The sequence below is a fragment of the Capricornis sumatraensis genome, chromosome 16 (genome assembly GCF_032405125.1).
Source record: "Capricornis sumatraensis isolate serow.1 chromosome 16, serow.2, whole genome shotgun sequence".
Taxonomy (NCBI): Eukaryota; Metazoa; Chordata; class Mammalia; order Artiodactyla; family Bovidae; genus Capricornis; species Capricornis sumatraensis.
Window position 1 is genome coordinate 36,233,271 of NC_091084.1, and position 23,243 is coordinate 36,256,513.

The 23,243-nt window shown below is 47.0% G+C and overlaps 1 protein-coding gene across 1 annotated transcript; it reads right to left on the reverse strand.

Moving 5' to 3' along the window:
- Positions 1–1,103: 1,103 nt before the first annotated feature.
- On the reverse strand, positions 1,104–22,997 carry ZNF202 (zinc finger protein 202). Its single transcript, XM_068988695.1, has 7 exons — positions 22,969–22,997; positions 6,862–7,356; positions 6,004–6,214; positions 5,560–5,648; positions 4,503–4,632; positions 3,849–3,959; positions 1,104–3,146 (listed from the first exon to the last, which is right to left on the reverse strand). The coding sequence occupies exons 2-7, from the start codon at positions 7,261–7,263 to the stop codon at positions 2,152–2,154; spliced, it is 1,938 nt and encodes a 645-aa protein (XP_068844796.1). The 5' UTR covers positions 7,264–7,356; positions 22,969–22,997; the 3' UTR covers positions 1,104–2,151.
- Between the last annotated feature and the right edge of the window lie 246 nt (positions 22,998–23,243).

Below are 23,243 nucleotides of genomic sequence, written 5' to 3' on the forward strand. Positions count from 1 at the left end.
ACCATGGGGTCGCTAAGAGTCAGACACGACTGACTGAGCAACTTCACGTTCACTTTTCACTTTCATGCACTGGAGAAGGAAATGGCAACCCACTCCAGTGTTCTTGCCTGGAGAATCCCAGGGATGGCGGAGCCTAGTGGGCTGCCGTCTATGGCGTCACACAGAGTTGGACACGACTGAAGCAACTTAGCAGCAGCAGTAATGCAGACAAGTCGGCGAATTAAAAATCAACTGGCTTTCACCTCCAGAATTTTATCAACTTCCATAAATGTTATATAATCTAGGAGACATCACTTTTTTGGTGCTATGGCATTTCATCCAGACAAACTGCGTGTAGACGTTAGATCAATGGCTCAGAAGTCTGTGTATCAGGACAGTCTCCTTTGCAAAGTCCAGACTCAGATATTACGATTCCACCTATAGCTCTGCTAACCATGCCAAGGCTTTTCTATCCTCACAGATAACTATCCTGTCCTCCCAGATCTCTCTGTATGAATGATCTTCAGAAGTCTTGGGAACATGAAGTCCTGAAAACTGGATGGGTGGAAAGCCCTAGGAACCAGGGATCTCGGCTGTCAGTGCTCCTTTTTAAAAATCTCATATGTGCATGCTTCTAGGAGGACAACAGTCAACCGGAGTTAAAGCCAGTCAGCTGGAACGCCATCACTGACCAGAACGAGAATCCCTTTTGCTGAGCTCTTGAGCTTGAGGCTCTGTCTCCCACTACCCACGCTCTTCGGGTGAACAGTGGCACACAAGAGCTCAAGAAACAGAGCAGAAGAAACCAGGCACAGAAGACAGTCTCCCTTTTCATGCTTTAATCCCATACCCTGTGCTCCATGGACGGAGGGAATGGTCTCCCCAGTCCTGGCCATGCCCACAATCAGAGCAGACGAGGTTCATAACTATTCAGCCTCAGCTCCACAGAACCTCTACCAGATAACGGAGACCCTTGGGCCAAGACAGCCTACGCTTTAGTTCTTACATGAAAATGAAATCATGTAAGAAAAAGCAAACAAGGCAGACATGAAAGCCATTTACTCCTGGTCTCCCTGATGTCAGAGGGTGAGGCGGGGAGGATGAGGGTGGGGAGTCAGGAGAATAGTCTGGATGGCCTTGGTCAGTAGCAACAGCTCTTTCTTAATTTTCCCATAATTTGAGCTCAGATCTTCTCCAGTTTCCTTCATGTAAATAAAGTGAGCCTGTCCACCATGATTCTACAATCGTTAAGAGTGCCTCTGTCAGCTGATACCATTTCAAAAATCCCCTCACAAACCCATGTGATGAGGATAGGGTGGGTGGGCTTGTATATACGTGGAAATGTAAATGATTTCACCATGATTTTAATCAGGCTTTACTGAATCCCTTGGCACTCAAATGCTACATCCCACTTATGGCAGAGTAAGTGCCAGGGACAAAACCAAGAAACTGGGAGGCCCAGGCACAAGCCTTCTCACAGGAGAAACACCCATGAGCAAAGAGGCTGCTGACTGGGCCCCCCTTTCAAGCAGTGCCTGGCACCTGGTGTCATTTTAACCTTGGAGAGGACAGCAGCCTGACAAGGCCTACATGAAGCTCCCTTCATGTTTCTGCCCATCAAATGCTACTCACACCTCTCCCCAGAGTGAAAGGAAAGTGCATGGTGAGGAAGTGAACCAGTGAGAGGTTTGTACAGGTAACCTGTGGGGTGAGGCGTGGTTCTCCTGCCCTGACTTCAGCGCTGTGTGCTTTAATGTTAGAGACCAGGGAGGACGGCATCCTAAAGGCTGGTCCCTACCAACCCTGAGGATTGGTCCTGGGCCACTTCAAAGCTGAGATTGTTAAGTCGTCTTCAGGATGGGGGCAACTATAATAAGCCCAACCTCTTGTGTTTTCTACTCCCCCTGTTTCACACCTGCCAGGAGGAGGCGGGAGCATTTTAGCCAAGGAGAGGCCTCATTTCAGGCAAACTTTGGGAAGAACATCTCCTCACGGTGTGGAGGAAGGCTGAGAGGTCCTGCCAGGGGCTACTTTAGCTGCCGGAAGGTGTCATCAGACTTGGGCAGGTCAGGCAGATGCCCTAGACAAGGTCTCCTCTAGCCGACAAGAGGGCCTCACCCAGTCCCTCCCCGGGAGAGGGCCGAAGGCAGATGTCCCCGCGTGCAGCCCTGGCTAGGAGGCCTTTTGTGAATGGGTCCTCTGGTGCCTGATTAAGTGGTAGCCTCTGCTGAAGCTCTTCCCGCAGGTAGGGCACGTGAACGGCTTCTCGCCTGTGTGTGTCCGCTGGTGCCTGATGAGGTGGTCCCTCCGGCTGAAGCTCTTCCCACACTCGCTGCAGCGGCAGGGCCTCACCGAGGCGTGTCCCCGCAGGTGCTTGGCGAAGGCGGCGCTGTGGCTGAAGCAGCGCCCGCACTCGCTGCACAGGTACAGCTCCTCGGCCGCGTGCGTCTTCCGGTGGGCCAGGTACCGCCTGTGGTCGCTGAAGTCCTCGCCGCACTCCCCGCACAGGTAGGGCTTGCCTCCGAGGTGGATTCTTTGGTGGGTGGTGAGCACGGATTTCTGGCTGAAGCTTTTGCCACAGATGGTACAGAAGAAGGGCTTCTCTCCCGTGTGCGTCCTCTGGTGCCTGACGAGGTCGGAAGTCCAGCGGAAGTGCTTCCCGCAGTCCTCACACCTATAGGGTTTCTCCACGGGTGGGGTTCTCTCGGCCTGGACCTGAGGGGCGGCCTCACCCAGACTCCTCCGGTTTAGCGGGTATTTGTGAGGAGCGTTCATCCTGTGTACTTTTTGGTGCCTGGCGAGATGGGAACTCCGTGTGTAGCTCTTCCCACACTCCATGCATTTATAGGGCTTCTCTCCTGTGTGAGTTCTCAGGTGTCGAATGAGGTGGGAGTTACAAGTGAAACTCTTTCCACACACAGGACAGTCATGATGTCTCCCTAACAGCGGGTGGACGGGCATAGTTTCCTGAAGATTCGTTGAACTATTGACTTGAGAAATCTTTGTGCCGAATCGTCTTTCAGTAAGTCTAACGGGATCATCCTCAAAGACTATTTCCCAGTCTGGAGTTTGGTGAATTTCTGCATCTCCCGACACAGACCTGTGTGGATCCTCCAAACTCAGATCTGCTTGCTCAGGACGCTCTTCCTCGTCGTCACTCCTGTCTCCTTAGAAACAGAGAGGAGAAAGGAGGAGATTACAGAGGTAAAAGGTGTGCCTTCTGCACAGTGGAGAGAGTTTTACATTGTTCTGAGAGGGTAAGACCATATAGAGAGAAACTCGTTTCTCAACTGCAGAGGCTGGAAAAAAAGAAGTAACTGGTCAACTGAGTGCCTGTTGTATGCTGAGAATTTTCTTACATGTTATCTCATGCTGGCAACAGCTTTCATGTGGACAAACATTATCATCCTCCTTTCACAAATGTGGAGGGACTTCCTTGGTGGTCTAGAGGTTAAGAATCCACCTTTAAATGCCGGGGATGTGGGTTCAATCCTTGGTTAGAAAACTAAGATCCCACATGAAGTGAGGCGACTAAACCTGTGCATCACAACTAGAGAAGTCTGTGTGCAGAACAAATGTGGAGACTGGGGATCAAGAGTTTGTGTAAAGGCTTAAAAAATGGTATAGCTGCAATTCTGAAAGTTTCCTTTTTTTCTTGTCACCATTTTGTATTACAGAGCCCTGAAACCAGTGACAGGTGTGAAGAGGGGACAAAAGACAGAATGTTTGGCTTCAGAGGGAGACAGTGGTGTTGGCTGAGCCGTTAGAAGAACCAGAGAGAGGGGCTCTCCAGAGGGCGAGGGGAACACTGGCTAGAGGAACTGCCAGCCAGGGGGTGAAGGTGGGGCAGACCCCCTATCACTCCTCACCTGTATAGGTGAAACTCAGAATTTCTGGCTCTTCAGGCTCCTGAGGCTCTGGGACCAGAGGCTCCTCTTCTCTGACGTGGGAGAGCTCGTCTAGTCTGGGGATTGGAAAGGCTGCTCAAGAGAGGGAAACAGGACATCACGATTGGCTCAACAGTCCCCTGTGTCAAGAGCAGATCTTTTCTGTTCGGTAGACTGAAGAAAAATCCCATAGGCAGGCCATTCAAACCTTCTGTCCCTTTGGCTTGAGCCCCTGATGGGAACTGTGTACCTCTTGCCTTTTACCGGCAACTCAATAATCACACAACTGGCAGTGTTACTCTCTTTTCCTATATTCAAGTAAGTAGAATATTCCAAACTTTTATTGCTTGCTTCAAAACTGATATGCTTACCTACGCACACTAAACTAAAACTCACACTGAAACTATAATATTACAGCTCTATTTTCTTGTTCGAGTTTCCAACTACTTTCTAGGCATTTTCTCTTCCCTTTAATTTTGAAAGCTATCATCTTCTTCAGCTGTCCTTCATGTCACCAGTGGGGTCAGCATAAGAGAAGTGTAGTATGTACAATCACTGGTCTAAGACACCCTCAGTTTCCAACAAGAGGAAGATCTTTGTGCTCAGGACACTCTAGAAACACTTGAAATTCCTTACACAGGGAGACCACGATTCCACAGTCTTCTTCCAAGACGTATTCCCCATAGAACTCTTTCTGGGTTGGATCCAGATCGCTCCACTGGTCCTGGGAGAAGCACACAGCCACATCCTTGAAAGTGACCAAGCCCTGAAACAACACAAGGATTCCATTACAATGTGATGCTTCATGAAGCCTCATATCTAATTCCTGGAATGAAGGTCATTGGTACAGGCACAGTCCATCCAAGAGACAGAGAAACTCAGACGGGACACCTGGTTCCTTTCAGGACACCTGTGTTTCATTTTCTGCTGCTGCTTCCCGAGTTTCTGCTCTTGCAACTGACCCTCTTCTTGTTCCCTCCAATCCAACCACTTTCCCTCAGCACCAGACTACACTGTTCTTCCCAAGGATATTATTTACAATATGAGAAAGGTCTTGGAAGTCATCAGTCTAATGCTATCTGTATCTCTGCAAAAATTCATCTTTTCTAGGAAGTTCTTCCTAACTGCCCTTACCTAATCATGTACCACTTATACAGTCTACCTAGCATCAACAGGAATTCCCTCTTCAGCTCTACAATCTAAAAACAAGGATGAGCTCTATTCCTTTATTCTCCAGCCACTCAGCTTAGTTTCAGGGCTCCTGACCTGGTGAAATCTTCATGAATGCCATGGCCTGACTGAATGAGTCCCTAGAAGAGAACAGCAACCAAAATCAGAAATCGATTTTGCAGGCCAGTCAGTCACCCTTACAAATGACTATCAAGTTTATTTCTTAAAATCAAAAACAAATCCTCATTTGACAACTTCAAAGCTGTACCAGAGTTTTCCCAAAACAACCCCATTTTGTTAGTCCCTCGGGTCAGGGGCAAATCAAGAAGCTCTGGAGCCTGCAGATCCAACTAAGATGTTCTCCGTGAGATGCAGCTCCTTCCCTTCCAGACACGCGCAGAACTCAGAGCTTAACCTGGCAATGGACAGTGGAAGCCTGTGTCCTGTCTGACCTGTTCAGCGTACAACTAATGCTCAATGGTTCCTCTAGTTCCCTGCGGTGCAGACGGAAATGAGGGCACACCTGTGACAGAGCAGTGAGAAGGGCAACCATCTCGGAGTTTCCAGGGTTCCTCTCTTCAGGAAGGGCTGGGTCCTGGAGCACTGGAACCTCTAAGAAGACAGGAAGGGGAGATGAGTCACGTGCAAGGCAGCCCTATAACCAGCAAAGAGCTGAGCATTCCCCATGGTCTCTGGTGGGAAGGGTGGGGTCGAGACACTGGCCTAAGAACAGTCTGAGTCACCCCGAAGCTGCCACCTATAACGTTACAGGAATGCCAGGGGAATAACCAAGAGTTCTGCTGTCCACAGTGGCCCTGCTCTCGCGAGACTACGGCTAGTACCGCCTCCTTTCAACACCCTGAGTCCTGTGGCTTCCTCCACTCATGCTCTACCAGCCTCCAGGTCTGAGAGCAACACCCCCACCCATCACTCAGCCATGACCCCACCCTTCCTGCCGGCTTCCCACCGCTCTCCTGTAGGGGCTGGAGCTCCGACTCCTGGCACGGGGTCTGCTCTTCTGACGCCCCCAGATCTGGGCTCTGTGTGGTCTCCTCACGGAGCTCCTCGGGGGTCAAGGTCTGTGCAGGGTCCTGCAGCTCACTAGGTGACCCGGGCTCTGCTCCTGGAGGCACTGTCTCCTCGGACAGGACTTCCTGGCCGTGAACATGGACAGTCACCTGGGAACAATTCCAACTTCCAGTCACCGCTGAGTCAGGATAAAGTCCTGGGTGTCACAGAGCTTACATCAGGAGAAGCTGCGATCAGAAAACTCCCAGGGGGGCCCAGGTAAAGAGGGGAAGTCCAGTGCCCCTGGTGTGTGCGAGGGGAAGCTCAGGTTACTGTCGCCAGAACAACTGGCGGGGCGGGGAGAGGGGCGCGGGACATTCAGATACCACCCTGTTTTCTTTTTTCTTTCAACCCTGCCCATCACTGGGGCTCTGAAGTGCCATCCTTCCGATCACCCTCTGCTGTTTTAGGAGGGGCCTCTCTGACTGAGGGGCTAAGAACCTCTGAGGAAGTCACAGAATTCTCCCCCCACCCCAGGAAAATGAGGTTCAATACCCAAAGGGAAAAGGAAAGCGGTATCACCCTTGGTGATGAGGCCGCAAAGACGGCCTCCCCAGGCAGGTGTTTCAAGAACCAGGAAGTCACACACACACAAACACAAACACACACACTCCACTGTCCCATGGGGGGTATGGATCTAGGTGCAACCCAAGGGCAGAGCCAGTTAAGTTTACGAGGTGATTTCTGTGAGCCCTAGCCATCCTTCCAGCCGGTAGACCCCCTCCGCATCACACAGATCAGGACTCCCCCTCCTCACCCACCGCCTTGGTCTCCTGGGCTGTTTCTGCAAACCCTCCACCAGGGTCACGGCCTCCTCGCCGCTCTCGGGCCGCTGGCCCCGCACCCAGCTCTGCAGCTCTCCGGGCAGGACAGTGAGGAACTGCTCGAGCACCAGCAGCTCCAGGATCTGCTCCTTCGTCCTCCGCTCTGGCCTCAGCCACTGACGACACAGTTCTCGGAGTCGGATGAGGGCTTCCCGCGGGCTGGCTGCTTCCTGGTAGCGGAAGCGCCGGAAGTTCTGGTGCGACGTCTCAAGCACAGGGTCATCCCTCTGTGAGACAGACTCTGGCCGACAGGGGAAGTCGTCTTCCAGTTTCACCATGAGAATTCCCTCTTCTTCCCAAAGATCCTGGTCCTCCGGCTCCAAGGCAGTAGCCATTGTCTGGCTCTGAGGTGGCCTCAAACCATCGAGAGCTCACACCGTTCCCCCTCTATCAGCCTGGGCGCCTCCAAGAGTTTCCTCCCAAGGGACCTGGGGTAGAGAAGTGAAGACAGACAACAGGCTAAGCATGAAGGTACGCACAGGAGTCACAGTTCTGAGCTCAGTCTTAATCCCGTACACATAACACTCCCGAACTCAACTCCCCTTTCCCCTAATCTCTGTAACATACTCTACATAGACCTAGTTGGAATAGGGTAATCCGCCCTGAAGGTATGTTCTCCCATTCCTTTTCCTAGGCAAGGATCACACCTCATAGAAAAACAGAAAAACTCTGCATTTCTATTTCATAAAATCTGTGAACCTTAAAGGAAAACGGTAGGAGAAAGGACACTTAAAACTGCCTGCTAAAAATGTGGTATTGATCACAACCCGTTTTACAAACACACACACATGCTGACATATACATGGGGATATATGTTCCGAGAAGTGACATCAATAGGCCTGAAATAGAGAAGACTTCATGGAGGTTCAGTGAAATGATCACACTCCATTATCAATTTCTTCTGTAACATGGGGACTCTCAGAGATTTGAGGGGAGGACTGTATGAGGTACCAGTGAGGAAAACCACAGAAACAGCAGCTGGCACACAGGCACCCCCTGAAGCGACCTTCCTCCTAAGATGTCTTTAATTGGGAGAACTACAGACCCTCAAACCTGAATGCAGAAAAATTCATGATTCTTACTCCCAAATCCACGCCTCTTCCTGGTATCCTGTTGGTTGAGATCATCACTTTGTTAAGTAAACACTCAACTTTATAATCTTTGGATTCAATGTTGATTCTTCCCTGTTGCTTATAGCTCATTAAACCAGTTCTGCCTCTTAAGCCTCTAAGTCTGTTTCCTCCTGCCTGGGCCCTCACCTCTTGCCTGGACTATTGCCACGACTTCCTTATTGGGAGTCCTGTAGCACTCAGCTATGCGCAGAGTGCAACAAATTCACCAGCTGAGCTTTTGCAGAACACAGAACCACACATCATTCTTCTGGACACTCTGATTCAAGTCAGTCTAGACAACTGTATCTTTAAGAAATGCTACATACGGTTCTGATGTACACCCTGGTTGAGAAACACCTAAGGCATCTATGATTAAGATTGAGAGTCCTGGAGTCAGACAGCCAGACTGTCAGGGTTTGAGTCTTCGCTCTACTGTTAATGAGGTGTGGGGCCCATGGTCAATTTTTATCCTCCTTCCCCATTTCCAGAATGGAGGTAAGGATAGAATCCATCTAATGGGGTTATTATGCGGAGTATCTGTGAAGTGCTTAGAAGAGCGATGGTGCCCCAATGTTAACTATTATCTTTCTGAATTACAGTTACAATGGCATCACCCAACATTTTAAAACAGTAACTTTGTAAGGAAGATCAGTTCAAAAATCCTCGGCATGGCACACGAAGCCCTTCACAACCAGCCTGTTTACTATTCAGGGCTCATATCCTCCCCTTTCCTCTGTGGCACCTGCTATAATGAATGCATTGCTCACCTCCCTACAGTAGTGTGTCTTTACAGACCTCCAAGTCCCTAAGGATCTGTTCCTTATGTATGGACAACTCCCACCCCCGATGCTGCATGTGTGCTCTTACTTCTTCTTCATTTCCGGGATTTGCAGTTTAGGTCTTAATCAGTTTTCTGGATTATTGCAGCTGCCTCTTCATGTGAGCTACCTGTCTACAGGTTCATTACCTTTAAGTTACCATTCATTGTTACCACCAGAGTCAGTGCTCTTCACAAATCTGGTCCTGTCCCTTCCTTATTTAAGATACTCAATCACTCCTCTCTGTCTTGTAACTGAAATATGAACTTCTAAGGATTATGTATTAGGTTGACCTTCATCTTGTTACTCCTTTGCCTTCCTCTCCTTTCAAACACACATACACACACGCACACACAGACTGCATGTGAAGCACACAAAAGCCCTATGCTCTTTGTCCTCTCCACATGCAGTTCCTTCAGAATCTTGACCCTTCATTAGGTTAAACTTATCTTTCAAGACATAGATAAGGCTTCATGTTTTCTGAGATGCTTTCTTTGAACCCATTCCCTGGCCCTTAAGCATGGGAATCACTGCTTCCCTGGCTATCTGAGCACATCTGTATCTCAAATCTGCCATATCACACAGCCATCATGTATCTTTCCTGTGAAACTTCTTGAAGTAGGGAGCTATGCTGTAGTCAATCTCCAATACCCGTAAGAAATCGCACAATAAATGCATCTAAATGAGTAAGTTTCCACTTTGAAGTTTCCTTCCTACATTAACAGGATAAAAGTCTTTCCTACTGTAAGTTTCTATTCTTTTATTCACCAAATCTTGTTAAATCTATGTTCTAAATCTTTTAAGTTCATCCACCTCATCTCCTCTGCCATTCCCTTAGTCAAAGCTTGATGATCCACTAACCCCTATGACCGCAGAGGCATGTGTGTGGGTTCAAATATCACCAGTGTCCTCCTGGTGGCTGTCCCCACCACCACTCTTCATGTGCAACCTGAGGGGTTCTTCATGTCCCCATCTTTTTCTGCTTCACTACAACTGCCCCTGGAGAAGGAAATGGCAAACCACTCCAGTGTTCTTGCCTGGAGGATCCCATGGACAGAGGAGCCTGGTGGGATACAGTCCATGGGGTCGCAGAGTCAGACACGACTGAGCAACTAAGCATACGTGCACAACTGCCCCAGGTTCACCTCAATGTCAGTAATCCACTCTTTTTAAACTTTTTGACCACACCACATGGCACGTGAAGTCTTAGTTCCGTGACCAGGGATTGAACCCATGTCCCTTGCATTGCAAGGGCAGAGTCCTAATCACTGGACCACCAGGGAAGTCCTAGCAATTCATTCTTAACAGCTATAACATCCTGTCTAATATGCAACACTGCCCATTAACAACCAAACTATTCATTCTTAAAATCTGTATCTCAAAGCAGTTTTCATTCAGGCTCACTTCATTTTTCTATTACCTGAAAACATGTACTATGTAATTTCATGGTCTGTTCTAGAAAGTTCCATAATTAACAGATCTCCATGGGCTAATTTTCCTACATATTAAATCAGCTCTACCTCATGGTGGTTTTTCTTCATGAGCAGTTTGTAATTTCTTTTAATGCTTTTGCCCATTTTCTTTGGGAGACCTGCGAGCCCTAGGTTATAAAAGTGAGCCCTTTGAGTGAAATTTCATTTGCTTCTACCCAAGTACTAGTGGTTTTAATGATCTTAATTTCTCAGAGTATTTCCTGAATCATACTGACAGTGTGTTATTTAGGCCTAAGCCTCTGACCCAAGGCTATAAAGGCCTACACTTCCCTTGCCCTTCCGTGTGATCAGTAGACACACTTTCACAGGAGTAGCTTTTCCAGGTTCCAGGCTGGCAGATGGTTCAACTCCATATTCCTCCCCTGTCCCCCACTTTCATATCACACTGTTGGGAGTACAGGTATTAGAACCCCAAATACTAGAAGCGTTTATTTTGGTGTGAAATCTCCTTGGGCTGTGGTGGAGTCAAGAGTGACTCCCTCCTCCAGCTTTTATTTCTGGAACCTACACATTTACCTTTAGCTTTGGGGAAGGGAGGTGGATAAGTGCCAGTATCCCGAAATGGACAGGAGTCATGTCCACATCAGTTCCACCTTCAATACTTCAGTAAGGTCTGAGTCGTCTTTTTTTTTTTAATGTGGACTGTTTTTAAAGTCTTTATTGAATTTGTTACAATATTACTTCTGTTTTATGTTTTGTGGGATCTTAGCTACCCGACCATGGTTTGAACCTGCACACCCTGCACTGGAAGGTGAAGTCTTAACCACTGGACCACAAGGAAGTCCCTGACTAAACTTCCTAACATAAAATCAGCCAACACCTCCACACTGTCCACAGGAAAAAATCTGAACTCCTTATAATTTGACTCTTGAGGCCCTGCAAGACCTTGCCCCTGCCCATCTTTCTTCCCATGACTGCTACTCCATTGTACGTTGCTGCCTGCGTACAGCTCTCTCTTTTTTCTATGCTCTCACTGGGTTTTTGTTCCTGATGCTGTTGACACTCTTTGAAATACCCTTTCTACCCCCTTTACTTGGTCAACTCTACTCATCCTTCAGACCTGCTTTTCCTGGACACCTTCCCTGGTCCTCCCAGACTGTTTGCACAGGAACCTAGACCCTGTATCACAGCACACACATACATCTACTTTATGCGTGGTAAGAATCGTTCACACTCCTGTTTAATTCACCAGACCACGAAGCTCTGAGGACAGGGCTGGACAGCACCCAGCTCAAGGCTGTCAACATGTTCCCAGGCAAAGACCACGGTAAGTCTTTTTAAGTCTTTCTCCAGAAGGACAGATCCAGTGTCTTATCAATTTTTATTCATTCATTTGTTCAGCAAACTGTGTGCTAGACAGATGGATAAATAAGGAAAAAACACTTGTTATTTGGATTGTGAATAAAATAGAATACTGTCAGTGGTTCCTGAAGTGAGAAAACTACAACTCATCACAAGGTTGCCCTGGAATAATCCACATATAAGTCACAAGAACTGTGTGTTTGGAAAAGAAAAACAAAGTTATTTTCCTCTGAAGATTTGAATCAACTTTAATAATCACAAAACCAGACATAAAGTAATTTAATGCAACTACAACAATGATTGATGCTTTCAAACTGTGGTGAGAGTCCCTTGGATAGCAAAGAGATCAAACTCGTCAGTCCTTAAGGAAATCAATTCGAATATTCATTGGAAGGGCTGATGTTGACACTTCAATCTTTGGTCACCTGATGCGAAGAGCCAACTCACTGGAAAGGACCCTGATGCTGGGAAAGAATGAAGGTAAAAGGAGAAGAGGGTGGCAGAGGATGAGATGGTTAGATAGAATCACCAACTCAATGGACATGAGTTTGAGCAAACTCTGGGAGATAGTGAAGGACAGGGAAGCCTGGCGTACTGCAGTCCATGGGGTCACAAAGAGTTGGACACAACTCACCAACTGAACAATGATGATTTACCAGGATAATGCCCCCCCACATCTGCAAGGCAGTGGAATAAGATGGTATTGATACACAGGGTCTCCAGCTTAATGAAGGGATTTATATTATTAATGTCTTAAAAGTCCAAGAACTTCCCCAGCAAAGCCGGCCAGGAACTCTCACTGTTTTCATGAAGCAGTCCACAAGATTCCCTATTACAGTGTCTATGTGCTACAACAGAGGGTGCTGCTCTTACAGGGCTTTGCTTTCCCCCAAAAGAGGATGTAATAGCACCACATAAAACCTGATTTATTTGCTTGTTTTGTATTTATTTTGGCAGACTAAGAAGATGAGGTGGAAGCAAAAGGTCAGCAACAGCGGGGACTTCCCTGGTGGTCCAGTAGCTAAGAGTCTGCTCTCCCAATGCAGAGGGCCTGGGTTCGATCCCTGGTGGGGGAACTAGATCTCACATGCCACAACTAAAGACACTGCATGCTGCAACAAAGATCAAAGATCCTGTGTGTCACAACTAAGAGCTGGCACAGCCAAATGTGTGAATAAATATTTTTTAAAAATCAGCCAACAGCAGAATAAGGGGAGGCAGAGCTGTCCCTGTTGGGGCAGGAGATGGGAAGGGAGGAGGCGGTCAGTGCTGTGGGAAGAGTACCAGATTCAGTCTCCAGAGATGTATGTCCAGGCCCACATCCCTATGAACCTGGAGTTTTCTGAGACAATGGACACGAGTGCTTGTAAAGGATGAAACTCTCTGCAGACAACCACGCCCCTAATACACAGGATTCACTGAGGTCTGTGAGAGCTTAGAAACTAGTGTGCTGTGCAAATGTTACACGTCAGTACTAGAGTCAGAAAACAGACAGTGTATTTTATTCTGCCCTTTACAGGATGGGCTACCCTGCAAGTCTGCCTAGGAATTCGTTGCCTTTGCTGTTCTAATGCCTCCTCTCAGTGTCTGTCCTTGGAATGGCTCTACAGTGATAGCTAAAAACCCAAAACCAGGATGCTATAGAGAGATCTTGAGGCCAGGCCAAAAAAAGTGAAAAAGACCTGGTTTCAGAAGGCTTGAACATGATGTCTGCAGAGGCGCTTCATGAGCCTTGGCCTGGGCAGGCCGCATGACCTAGTCTCTTCAGTGTTCCTAAGATGTCTGGGGCAAGACTGGGGAGGAGAGGTGGTGAGGCAAGACATTTCTCCAGTCTTTGGTCCAGCTGTCTCTGTTCCTGAGTGAGTCCCATGCTAGTGAGCTTCCCAGGTGGCTCAGTTGGGATAGAATCCACCTGCTAATGCAGGAGACTCAAGAGACACAGGTTCAATCCCTGAGTCGGTAAGATCCCCTGGAGGAGGGAATGGCAACCCACTCTAGTATTCTTACTTGGAGAATCCCATAGACAGAGGAGCCAGGCTACAGTCCATGAGGTGGCCAAGAGTCAGACACAACTGAGCACACATGCACGCATGCACACACACACACACGCACACGAGTGCGCGCCAGTGAAGGCCCTAACTCAATCCTACTGACAAGAACAGAACACTACAGGCTGTGAAAAGATACCTGGGTCTCTAGCTTAAAACGTGACTACTATGTGGGTGGTCTACAGTCCTACAGCATCTAACCTAAAGACTGATAGGATCTTCTGGATCTATTTACTGGCAAATAATCTTCAGAAGAAGACAGTGATCAGAGGTTCAAATGATGATATTCAGCTGATACTTAAATCCCTCCCAGTCTCCCTTCTCTGAATGACGCAGGCCCAGAGCCTGGAGATGTGAATGTCTGTTCCCTGGGGCTAACCAGACCTGGCAACTGCTCCTCCTGCTGTTCTAGAAATCAGCCAATAAAGATTGTTCACTGCCCTTTACCACTCCTGCACTGTGCTTTAAAACTGAAGATTACCCACTAAGATCCTCCTACTGGAAAGATTCTTCCACTTTACTGTTAGTTATTCTTATGCTAATATCTAACCACACTCTACGTATAATGGTTAGGGGCTCTGGAGCCTTAGTCTGGACCCTTCTCATTTATTAGCCAGGGGATACTCCTTAAACCTCAGTCCAAATTTCAGAATGTGGCCAACACTTCACACCTCACATAGTTGTTTAAAGGATAAATGAAGTAACACACTGAACTGCTCAGCACAGAGCTTGGTATATGGCAGATGCTCCATATATTCTGTTCTCTTTCCTTCAAATTACTTTAAATTCTTTTGGGAAGAAGGCAAGATTTAAATGATAAGCAAAAGTCCTTTCAGTTCAGTTCAGTCGCTCAGTCGTGTCCGACTCTTTGCAACCCCATGAATCGCAGCACACCAGGCCTCCCTGTCCATCACCATCTCCCGGAGTTCACTCAGATTCACGTCCATCGAGTCCGTGATGCCATCCAGCCATCTCATCCTCGGTCGTCCCCTTCTCCTCCTGCCCCCAATCCCTCTCAGCATCAGAGTCTTTTCCAATGAGTCAACTCTTCGCATGAGGTGGCCAAAGTACTGGAGTTTCAGCTTTAGCATCAGTCCTTCCAAAGAAATCCCAGGGTTGATCTCCTTCAGAATGGACTGGTTGGATCTCCTTGCAGTCCAAGGGACTCTCAAAAGTCTTCTCCAACACCACAGTTCGAAAGCATCAATTCTTCGGCGCTCAGCCTTCTTCACAGTCCAACTCACATCCATACATGACCACTGGAAAAACCATAGCCTTGACTAGACGGACCTTAGTCGGCAAAATAATGTCTCTGCTTTTGAATATACTATCTAGGTTGGTCGTAACTTTTCTTCCAAGGAGTAAGTGTCTTTTAATTTCATGGCTGCAGTCACCATCTGCAGTGATTTTGGAGCCCAAAAAAATAAAGTCTGACACTGTTTCCACTGTTTCCCCATCTATTTCCCATGAAGTGATGGGACCAGATGCCATGATCTTCGTTTTCTGAATGTTGAGCTTTAAGCCAACTTTTTTGCTCTCCTCTTTCACTTTCATTAAGAGGCTTTTTAGCTCCTCTTCACTTTCTGCCATAAGGGTGGTGTCATCTGCATATCTGAGGTTATTGATATTTCTCCCGGCAATCTTGATTCCAGCTTGTGTTTATTTCATCATAATTCCAAGAAAAAAAATTTCAATGCACAGATTTAAAATCTTGGTCTGTTTACTATTACATCTAAAGTACAGTGTCTAGGGAGTTTTCTGGGCTTCCCCGGTGTCTCAGACAGTAAAGAATCTGCCTGTGATGCAGGAGACCCAGGTTTGAATCCTAGCTCTGGAAGATCCTTGGAGAAGGAAAATGGCTACCCACTCCAGTATTCTTACCTGGAGAATTCTATGGACAGAGGAGCCTGGCGGGCTACGGTCCCTGAGGTTGCAGAGTTGGACATGACTGAGTGACTAATACAAGGGAGTTCCCTGGCAGTCCAGTGGTTAGTCCATTGTTCTCACTGCCATGGTGCAGGTTCAATCCCTGGTCAGGGAAGCAAGATCCTGCAAGCCACTCAGTGCAGCCAGAAAAAGAAAAAGTAAAGTGTTAAACCAAGACGAGAGTCCTTGAAAGCACTTACAAGCAAAGACTAAACAAGGTCCCTGGGATACAGACAGGATGAAAACTTAAAGATAGGTTCTCCCGCCTAAGACCACGTTAGCAACGCTTCTACTTAAATCACAGTTCTGTCCCCTCCCTTGAACAGGAAGAGGCAACCTGAGGCAAATCCAGCGTGTACAGGCATACCCTGTTTTACTGCATTTCATCTTTATTATGCTTCAGAGATAATGTGGTTGTTTGTTTGTTTCATTTTACAAAGAAAAGGTTTGTGGCAACCCTGCATGGAGCAAGCCATTTTTCCACCAGCATTAGCTCACTTGATGTAATTACACTTTGATAATCCTTGCAATATTTCAAACTTAATTATTTTTATATTTGTTATGGTGATCTGTGATTAGTGATCCTTGATGTTACTACTGCAATTGTTTTGGAGTGCCACAAACTGCACTCATATAAGATAGCAAACAATCAATAAATGTGTACTTTCTGACTGCTCCACTGACCAGCTGTTCCCCCATCTCTCTCTTGTCCTATTCCCTTAGACACAATAATATTGAAATTAAGAAAATTAATGACCCTACAGTGGGCCCTAAGTGTTCAAGTGACAGGAAGAGTCACATGTCTCTTGCTTCAAATAAAATATGAGAAATGATTAAACTTGATGAGGAGGGCACATTTCAAAGCTTCATCCAGAGTATGGCCCTGCTGCTGCTGCTGCTAAGTTGCGTCAGTCGTGTCCGACTGTGTGTGACCCCATAGACAGAAGCCCACCAGGCTCCTCTGTCCCTGGGATTCTCCAGGCAAGAACACTAGAGTGGGTTGCCGTTTCCTTCTCCAATGCATGAAAGTGAAAAGTGAAAGTGAAGTCGCTCAGTCGTGTCGGACTCTTAGTGACCCCATGGACTGTAGCCTGCCAGGCTCCTCCACCCATGGGATTTCCCAGGCAAGAGTACTGGAATGGGGTGCCACTGCCTTCTCCGAGAGTATGGCCCTAGCCCTCTTCAATTCTCTGAAGGCCAAGAGAGTTAAGGCAGCTGCAAAAGAAAAGTCTGAAGCTAGGAGAGGTTAGTTCATGAGGTTTAAGGAAAGAAGTCATCTCCATAAACATAAAGTGGAAGGAGAAGCTACAAGTACTGAAGAAGAAGCTACAACAAGTTATCCAGCTCTAGCTAAGAAAATTCATGAAGGTGGTTGCACTAAACAGCACATTTTCAATGTAAACAAAACAGCCTTTTACTAGAAGAAGTTGCCATCTGGAACTTTCATAGCTACAGCGTGTATATTCAGTCATGTCTGACTCTTTGCAACCCCATGGACTGTAGCCCACGAATCTCCCCCGTCCATGGGACTGTCCAGCCAAGAATACTGGAGTGGGCTGCCGTTTGCTACTCCAGGGGATCTTTCCAACCCAGGGACTGAACCCACATCTCTTCCGTTTCCTGCACTGGCAGGTGGACTCTCTACCACTGCACCACTGGGAAGCCCTCATAGCTAGAGAGAAGTCAATAATTGGCTTCAAAGCATCAAAGGGCAGGCTGACTCTCCTAAGGGTTAATGCAGCTGGTGACTTTCAGTTTAACCCACTGCTCATTTACTATTCTGAAAATCCTACGGCCCTTAAGAATTATGTTAAATCAACTCAGCCTGTGCCCTAGAAATGGAACAACAAAGCCTGGATGACACCACATCTGTCACAACATGGTTTGTTGAGTATCTTAAACTCACTGATGAAACCTATTTCTAAGGGTAAAAAAGACTTCTTTCAAAATATTACTTCTCATTGACAATGCACCGGGTCACCCAAGAGCTTTGATGATGTACAGATTAATGTTGTTTTCATGCCTGCTCACACAACCACCAAACCATAGCCCATGGATGAAAGACTAATTTTGACCCTCAAGTCTTATTATTTAATAGCAAGAGAACTAGAATCAGAAATGGAGCCTGAAGATGTGACTGAATGCTATAATCTCATGATGAAACCTTCATGAATAAGAAACCTCTTCTTATGGAAGCAAGTGTTTTCCTGGGATGGAATCCACTCCTGGGAAGGTGCTATGAAAACTGTTGCAATGACAACTAAGGATTTAGAATTTATACAGCTTAGTTGATAAAGCAGTGGCAGGGTTTGAGAGAAATGACTTCAATTTTGAAAGAAGTTCTACTGTGGGTAAAATGCTATCAAATAGCACTGCCTGCCACAGAGAAACTGTTTATGAAAGGAAGTCAACTGATGCAGTAAACTTCACTGTTGTCTTATTTTAAGAAACTGCCACAGACACCTCAACCTTCAGCCAACAGCAGCCCGATCAGTCACCAGCCATCAATATCAAGGCAAGACCCTCCATCAGCTAAATAACTATCATTTGCTGAAGAGTCAGATGATCGTTAGCATCGTTTTTTTAGCAATAAAGCCTTTTAATATTAAGGTATATACATTTTTTTTAGACACAATGCTATTGCATACTATTGCATACAATTGATTACAGTACAGTGGAAACAGAATTTCTTGGGAAACCAAAAAAATTGATGTTTTTTTTACTGTGGGATCTCCTTTATTGCAGCCATCTGGAGCTGAACCTGTATACCCAAGACGGCCTCTGCAAACCTAATCCAGAAGGTAAAAGAAATGAAAGGGAAAAACTTCACAGACTTCTTGCCTTCTAACACATCATGATCAGTGTGCTTCAAACCATGTTTAAAAACTATATAAGACAGTCTTGCCATTTAATTTTTTTCTGGCTTCATTAGACTCAACATATAAAGACATAAATATCTCCTGCCCCCAAATTTTGTAGCCTTTTGTGGTTAGGATCAAGGTCTAAAAATGTAATTGAGAGTAAATATAAACATGAAAACTGTAAATAAAGTTATAATAATCGCAATAATTCACTTTAGTTTTAATTAACGTGTTTCCTTGGAGAAGGTGATGGCACCCTACTCCAGTACTCTTGCCTGGAAAATCCCATGGGTGGAGGAGCCTGGTCGGCTGCAGTCCATGGGGTCACGAAGAGTCAGACACAACTGAGTGGCTTCACTTTCATTTTTCACTTTCATGCATTGGAGAAGGAAATGGCAACCCACTCCAGTGTTCTTGCCTGGAGAATCCCAGGGACGGGGGAGCCTGGTGGGCTGCCGTCTATGGGGTCGCACAGAGTCAGACACGACTGAAGCGACTTATCAGCAGCAGCAGCAGCAACAGCAAAGTGTTTCCTTTAGGTAGTCAAAGCTATGGTTTTTCTAGTAGTCATGTATAGATATGAGAACTGGACTATAAAGAAAGCCGAGCGCCAAAGAACTGATGCTTTTGAACTCTGGTGTTGAAGACTCTTTGAGAGTCCCTTGGACTGCGAGGAGATCCAACCAGTCCATCCTAAAGAAAATCAGTCCTCAATATTCATTGAAAGGACAGATGCTGAAGCTGAAACTCCAATACTCTGGCCACCTGATGCAAAGAACTGACTCATTTGAAAAGACCCTGATGCTGGTAACGATTGAAGGCAGGAGGAGAAGCGGATGACAGGAGATTAAATGGTTGGAGGGCATAACCAACTCAACGGACATGAGTTTAAGCAAGCTCTGGGAGTTGGTGATGTACAGGGAAGCCTGGGGGTGCTGCAGTCCATGGGGTCACAAAGAGTCGGACACGACTGAGCAACTGAACTGAACTGATAGGTATGTCCACAGGCCCAGGAGGCACTCCTGTCCCACAGAAGACAGTTCTGCCTTCAGAGGTAGACAACCTGTGTTCTTCCTCCTGGAGATTATCATCTGGGACAAGTCACATCAACTCATCCTGAAAATGGGGATGATTTTCTACCTAAAGGTAGAGAGCTGGATCATTTTGAGAAACTATCCAGCTTTTTGATGGTAACAGAGGAGGAGCTTTGAGGGGTACAAGGATATGTGGCCTCTTTATTGAGTACTTGAGCCATAATTTATTAGCTTAGCCTGAAGATACTGAGAGGAATTTACTCAAGAGTTGAGAAGGGCCAGAAGCCAAATACAGGTTGTGAGTCCAGAATTAAACATCCTGCCACCATGAGCCTAGTGGTTAACCTCCAACATGAAGCTAGGCTTTTTAACCTTGCAGGTTTTTACTCAGTGGTTAATAGCCTGAATAAAGCGGGCCAATCTATATGCCTGAGTTTAAAACTGAACATCAAAAACTAATCTGAAGTAGGAAAAAGGTGACCACCCAACCTGACACCCATCCTGATGAGGGCAGCAGCTTTTATGAGGCAGCCAACAAGAGTTAAACTAGCCAAATGCATTTAATTCACTACAATGAATATGGTCAATGTCAATCACATAGAGGAACCATTATTTAATGAGAAAAAAAAAAGGATAATATATTTTGTAAACATAGTCTGACCTGAGGTGTAAATATGGATAATTCAGAATAGTTAATTCAAAAGTCATTCACTATGTTTTCAGTTTTTAATTAATATTCTGTCAAGATACTCCCTGCTCTGTATCTAGATGACTTCCTCCTGGCTTTGCTCCCCTCCATATGATGAGATGATGAAGGACGGGACCCATGCCTGCTGGACGAGAAGAATCAGAGTGGTACCAGGTTTCCACTGCAGACTACGTGACGGCCCTAAAGTAGAAGTAATCACAGGATGCCATTCTTGTGCTGTTTAGTGTCTGTCTCCCACTGTGAGCCCCATCCCTGAAGGCAAGGGCCTCCTTATATATTATATATTTTGATATTTCCAGTTCTTAACGCTTTGGTAAACACTTGATTAAAAAAGATACTCAATAAAAAGTGTGATGCATTCAATTAAGTGGCTCATTTCTCTTCCTCCAACTTGAATATTCAGTTGTAGTTCAGAATCAGTGGGTACCAGGGCTTCTGGGGACAGTTACAGGAATTTGACATAAGCATTTATTTCAATCCCCTGCGGAGAATCAGGTGGCATAGTCATATACTACTTTGTTACAAAGAATTAGTGGAGAGAAACTTCTTCAAGAGAGGAGAAAGGCAAGAGATGAAGTTCATTCAGCCCAGAAATATCTACTGAACATCAATTGTGTTTCCCACACAATTCAAGGTGCTGGGCAAAGAAAGAGGAAAAAAGCACAGGCCTTGATCTGAAAGAATTTAATGTAGTTAAAAAAACAGCAGGGACTTCAATATACTAGGAACTCACAGCAAAACTTGAGAATATGGCTATAAGCTATATGATCAAAATTAAAGCTCCTATTAAGAGAATTAAGAAAATCAAGGGGAAAACTCAGTATTTCACCATCAATTCAGCTTAAGATAATGTTGCACTTGGCTGCAAAGAAGGACATTTTCTTAATTTTACAAATGAAAGAACTCAGACCTAAGTAGTTATATTACCCACACAAGATCGTGTTACTAGTTTCAAGCAGAGAGGTGCTCACACACAGCTCTTTTGATGCTCAAACCACTGGGACGTGTGAAGAAGTTTGGCCAAAGGCAGTGGTTCTCATTCTGAGAAAGCCAGATCAGCAGCGCCAGCACCGGAGGACTTGTTAGAAATGCAAATGATCAAGACCCAGCTCTGACTTACAGACAGTATCTCTGGGGGTGGCTCCAGTAACCTGTGGGCCTTCCAGGGGATGCCGATACTTGGTAAGTCTGAGGACCAGTACCAAAAGCAAAGGAAGGAAATCTAAGATACGACTTTTCCAGTGCTGCCCAAATGTAAAGGCAGAAAAGTGTCTAGGACCATTATATGTTTTACGCCTCTGCCAAATAATTGGAAAAATAATGTTGTAAACCTGTAACTTACCTCATCTGTATAGTTTATAATGCTCAAGAGTCCCTCATTTAGTAGTAAACCTTGATATGCCCTTGAAATGACTGTCTACTGACATATATTATATACAGAGAGAGTGCAAAAGTGGTACAGCAGAAGAAAGGGGGAAAGACTAGGAATCCCAGGTGTTTGGTCCTAGGAAGAAAAGTTCCCATCCTCCCTTCACCCCTGGCAACCTTCTTACACGGGAAGGTAAAAGCACAAAGTTACCCAAGAAAAATGCCTGCAATCCCTAACAGCTCCCCTGTCATGTATCTCCCACTAACAAGCCTCCCATGGCTGCTTCACACTTCCTAAGTGGCTTTCTGGCTCAAGCCCCATAGAGCAGCTTGGAAGAGAAGTTGGAAGGATGAGCGACTCCACTAGCTTTCCTTGTGGCTTCTGAATGAGGCTACCCTGGGTGTCACCAGCAGAATGTGGACAGACAAAAAGCAACAGTTGTAAGTCTAGCCTCTAAGTAGACCCTGGATGTGCTAAGATGCGGGAGCACCCCAGGACCAAGGCAGGCAGGGTTATCAAAGTGACCAGGAGAAAAGAACATCCGTGTCCAGAAAAATTAAAACCTGGCTGACAACTTTCCGAGAAAACGAAGCAAATCCATGGCAGACAAACTAACAAACTTTTAGTGAAACCAGACAAAAAGCCGGGCCCGGATACTCCCACTGAGGGTAGCGATGGTGTCGAGAAGTGCCAAAACTAGCTGCTAGGGGTTGAGAAAAGGACGTTGCAAGTTGCAAGTGAAGACAGCAGTCGCTAGCTTGAAAGAAGATTCAGATCGGTCACGGTGAGCTGAAAAGGCACAGACCAGATGGTCTCCAAAGCCTCCGATGATCACGGGTAATAAAATCACGGGTGAGTGTATCTGCGTGTGTTGCAGCGGAGTTAGTGGTTGGCAAGTGATGGGACTCGCCAGGACAGGGAGCCTTCGGGAGGTCTGCTCTAACCAGGTGAGAAGCGGGGTGAGAAGACACCGAGCCGCTGGAGAAAACAGTTCAGGCCGCCGGAACTGAAGGGGCCTCGACCACTCCTCCCTCGGTTTCAGGGGGAAGGGGGGCCGCTGGCGCGGAAGCAACGGGAGGTACGAACTAACTGCGTTTCTGCAGGCCTCAGGAGGGGGCGGAGGGCGGTGGCTGCAGAAAAGAAGCATGGATCGCCATCCACATCCCCGGAGGCTCTAGCTTCGGTCTCCAAGACACACGGGGACCACCACGCCTCGGCCCCCTCCACGCACTGCCGCCACCCCTTCCCCAGGACAGGACGATTCCCCCGGGGCTCCAGGGGGGCGGGGTCTCCGACCCCTCCCCCTCCTCGCCGCTTAGCCCCGCTCAGCCCGCTCCGGCCCGGCCCGGCCCAGCCCCCAGCACTCACGGCTCCAACAGCTCCGGCGGCTCCTCCCCTGCCCCGGCTTCTCCCCCACCCACTCCCGGCAGAGGCAGCGCCGCCGGATCCGAGCCGCGCGGGGCCCGGCGGGTCGGAACACGTGGGGCTTTTGCGCCCGGAACCGGAAACCGCCCTTCGCTCCGCCCCCTCGCCGCCCTGGGGCCTTTCTAGGCTCTGGGAGGATTGCTTGTTTCTCTGTGCCCCCTGGTTCTAGGAGGCCTCTTGTTCACCGGGACGCGAATCCGAGGCAAAGGCTTCAGATA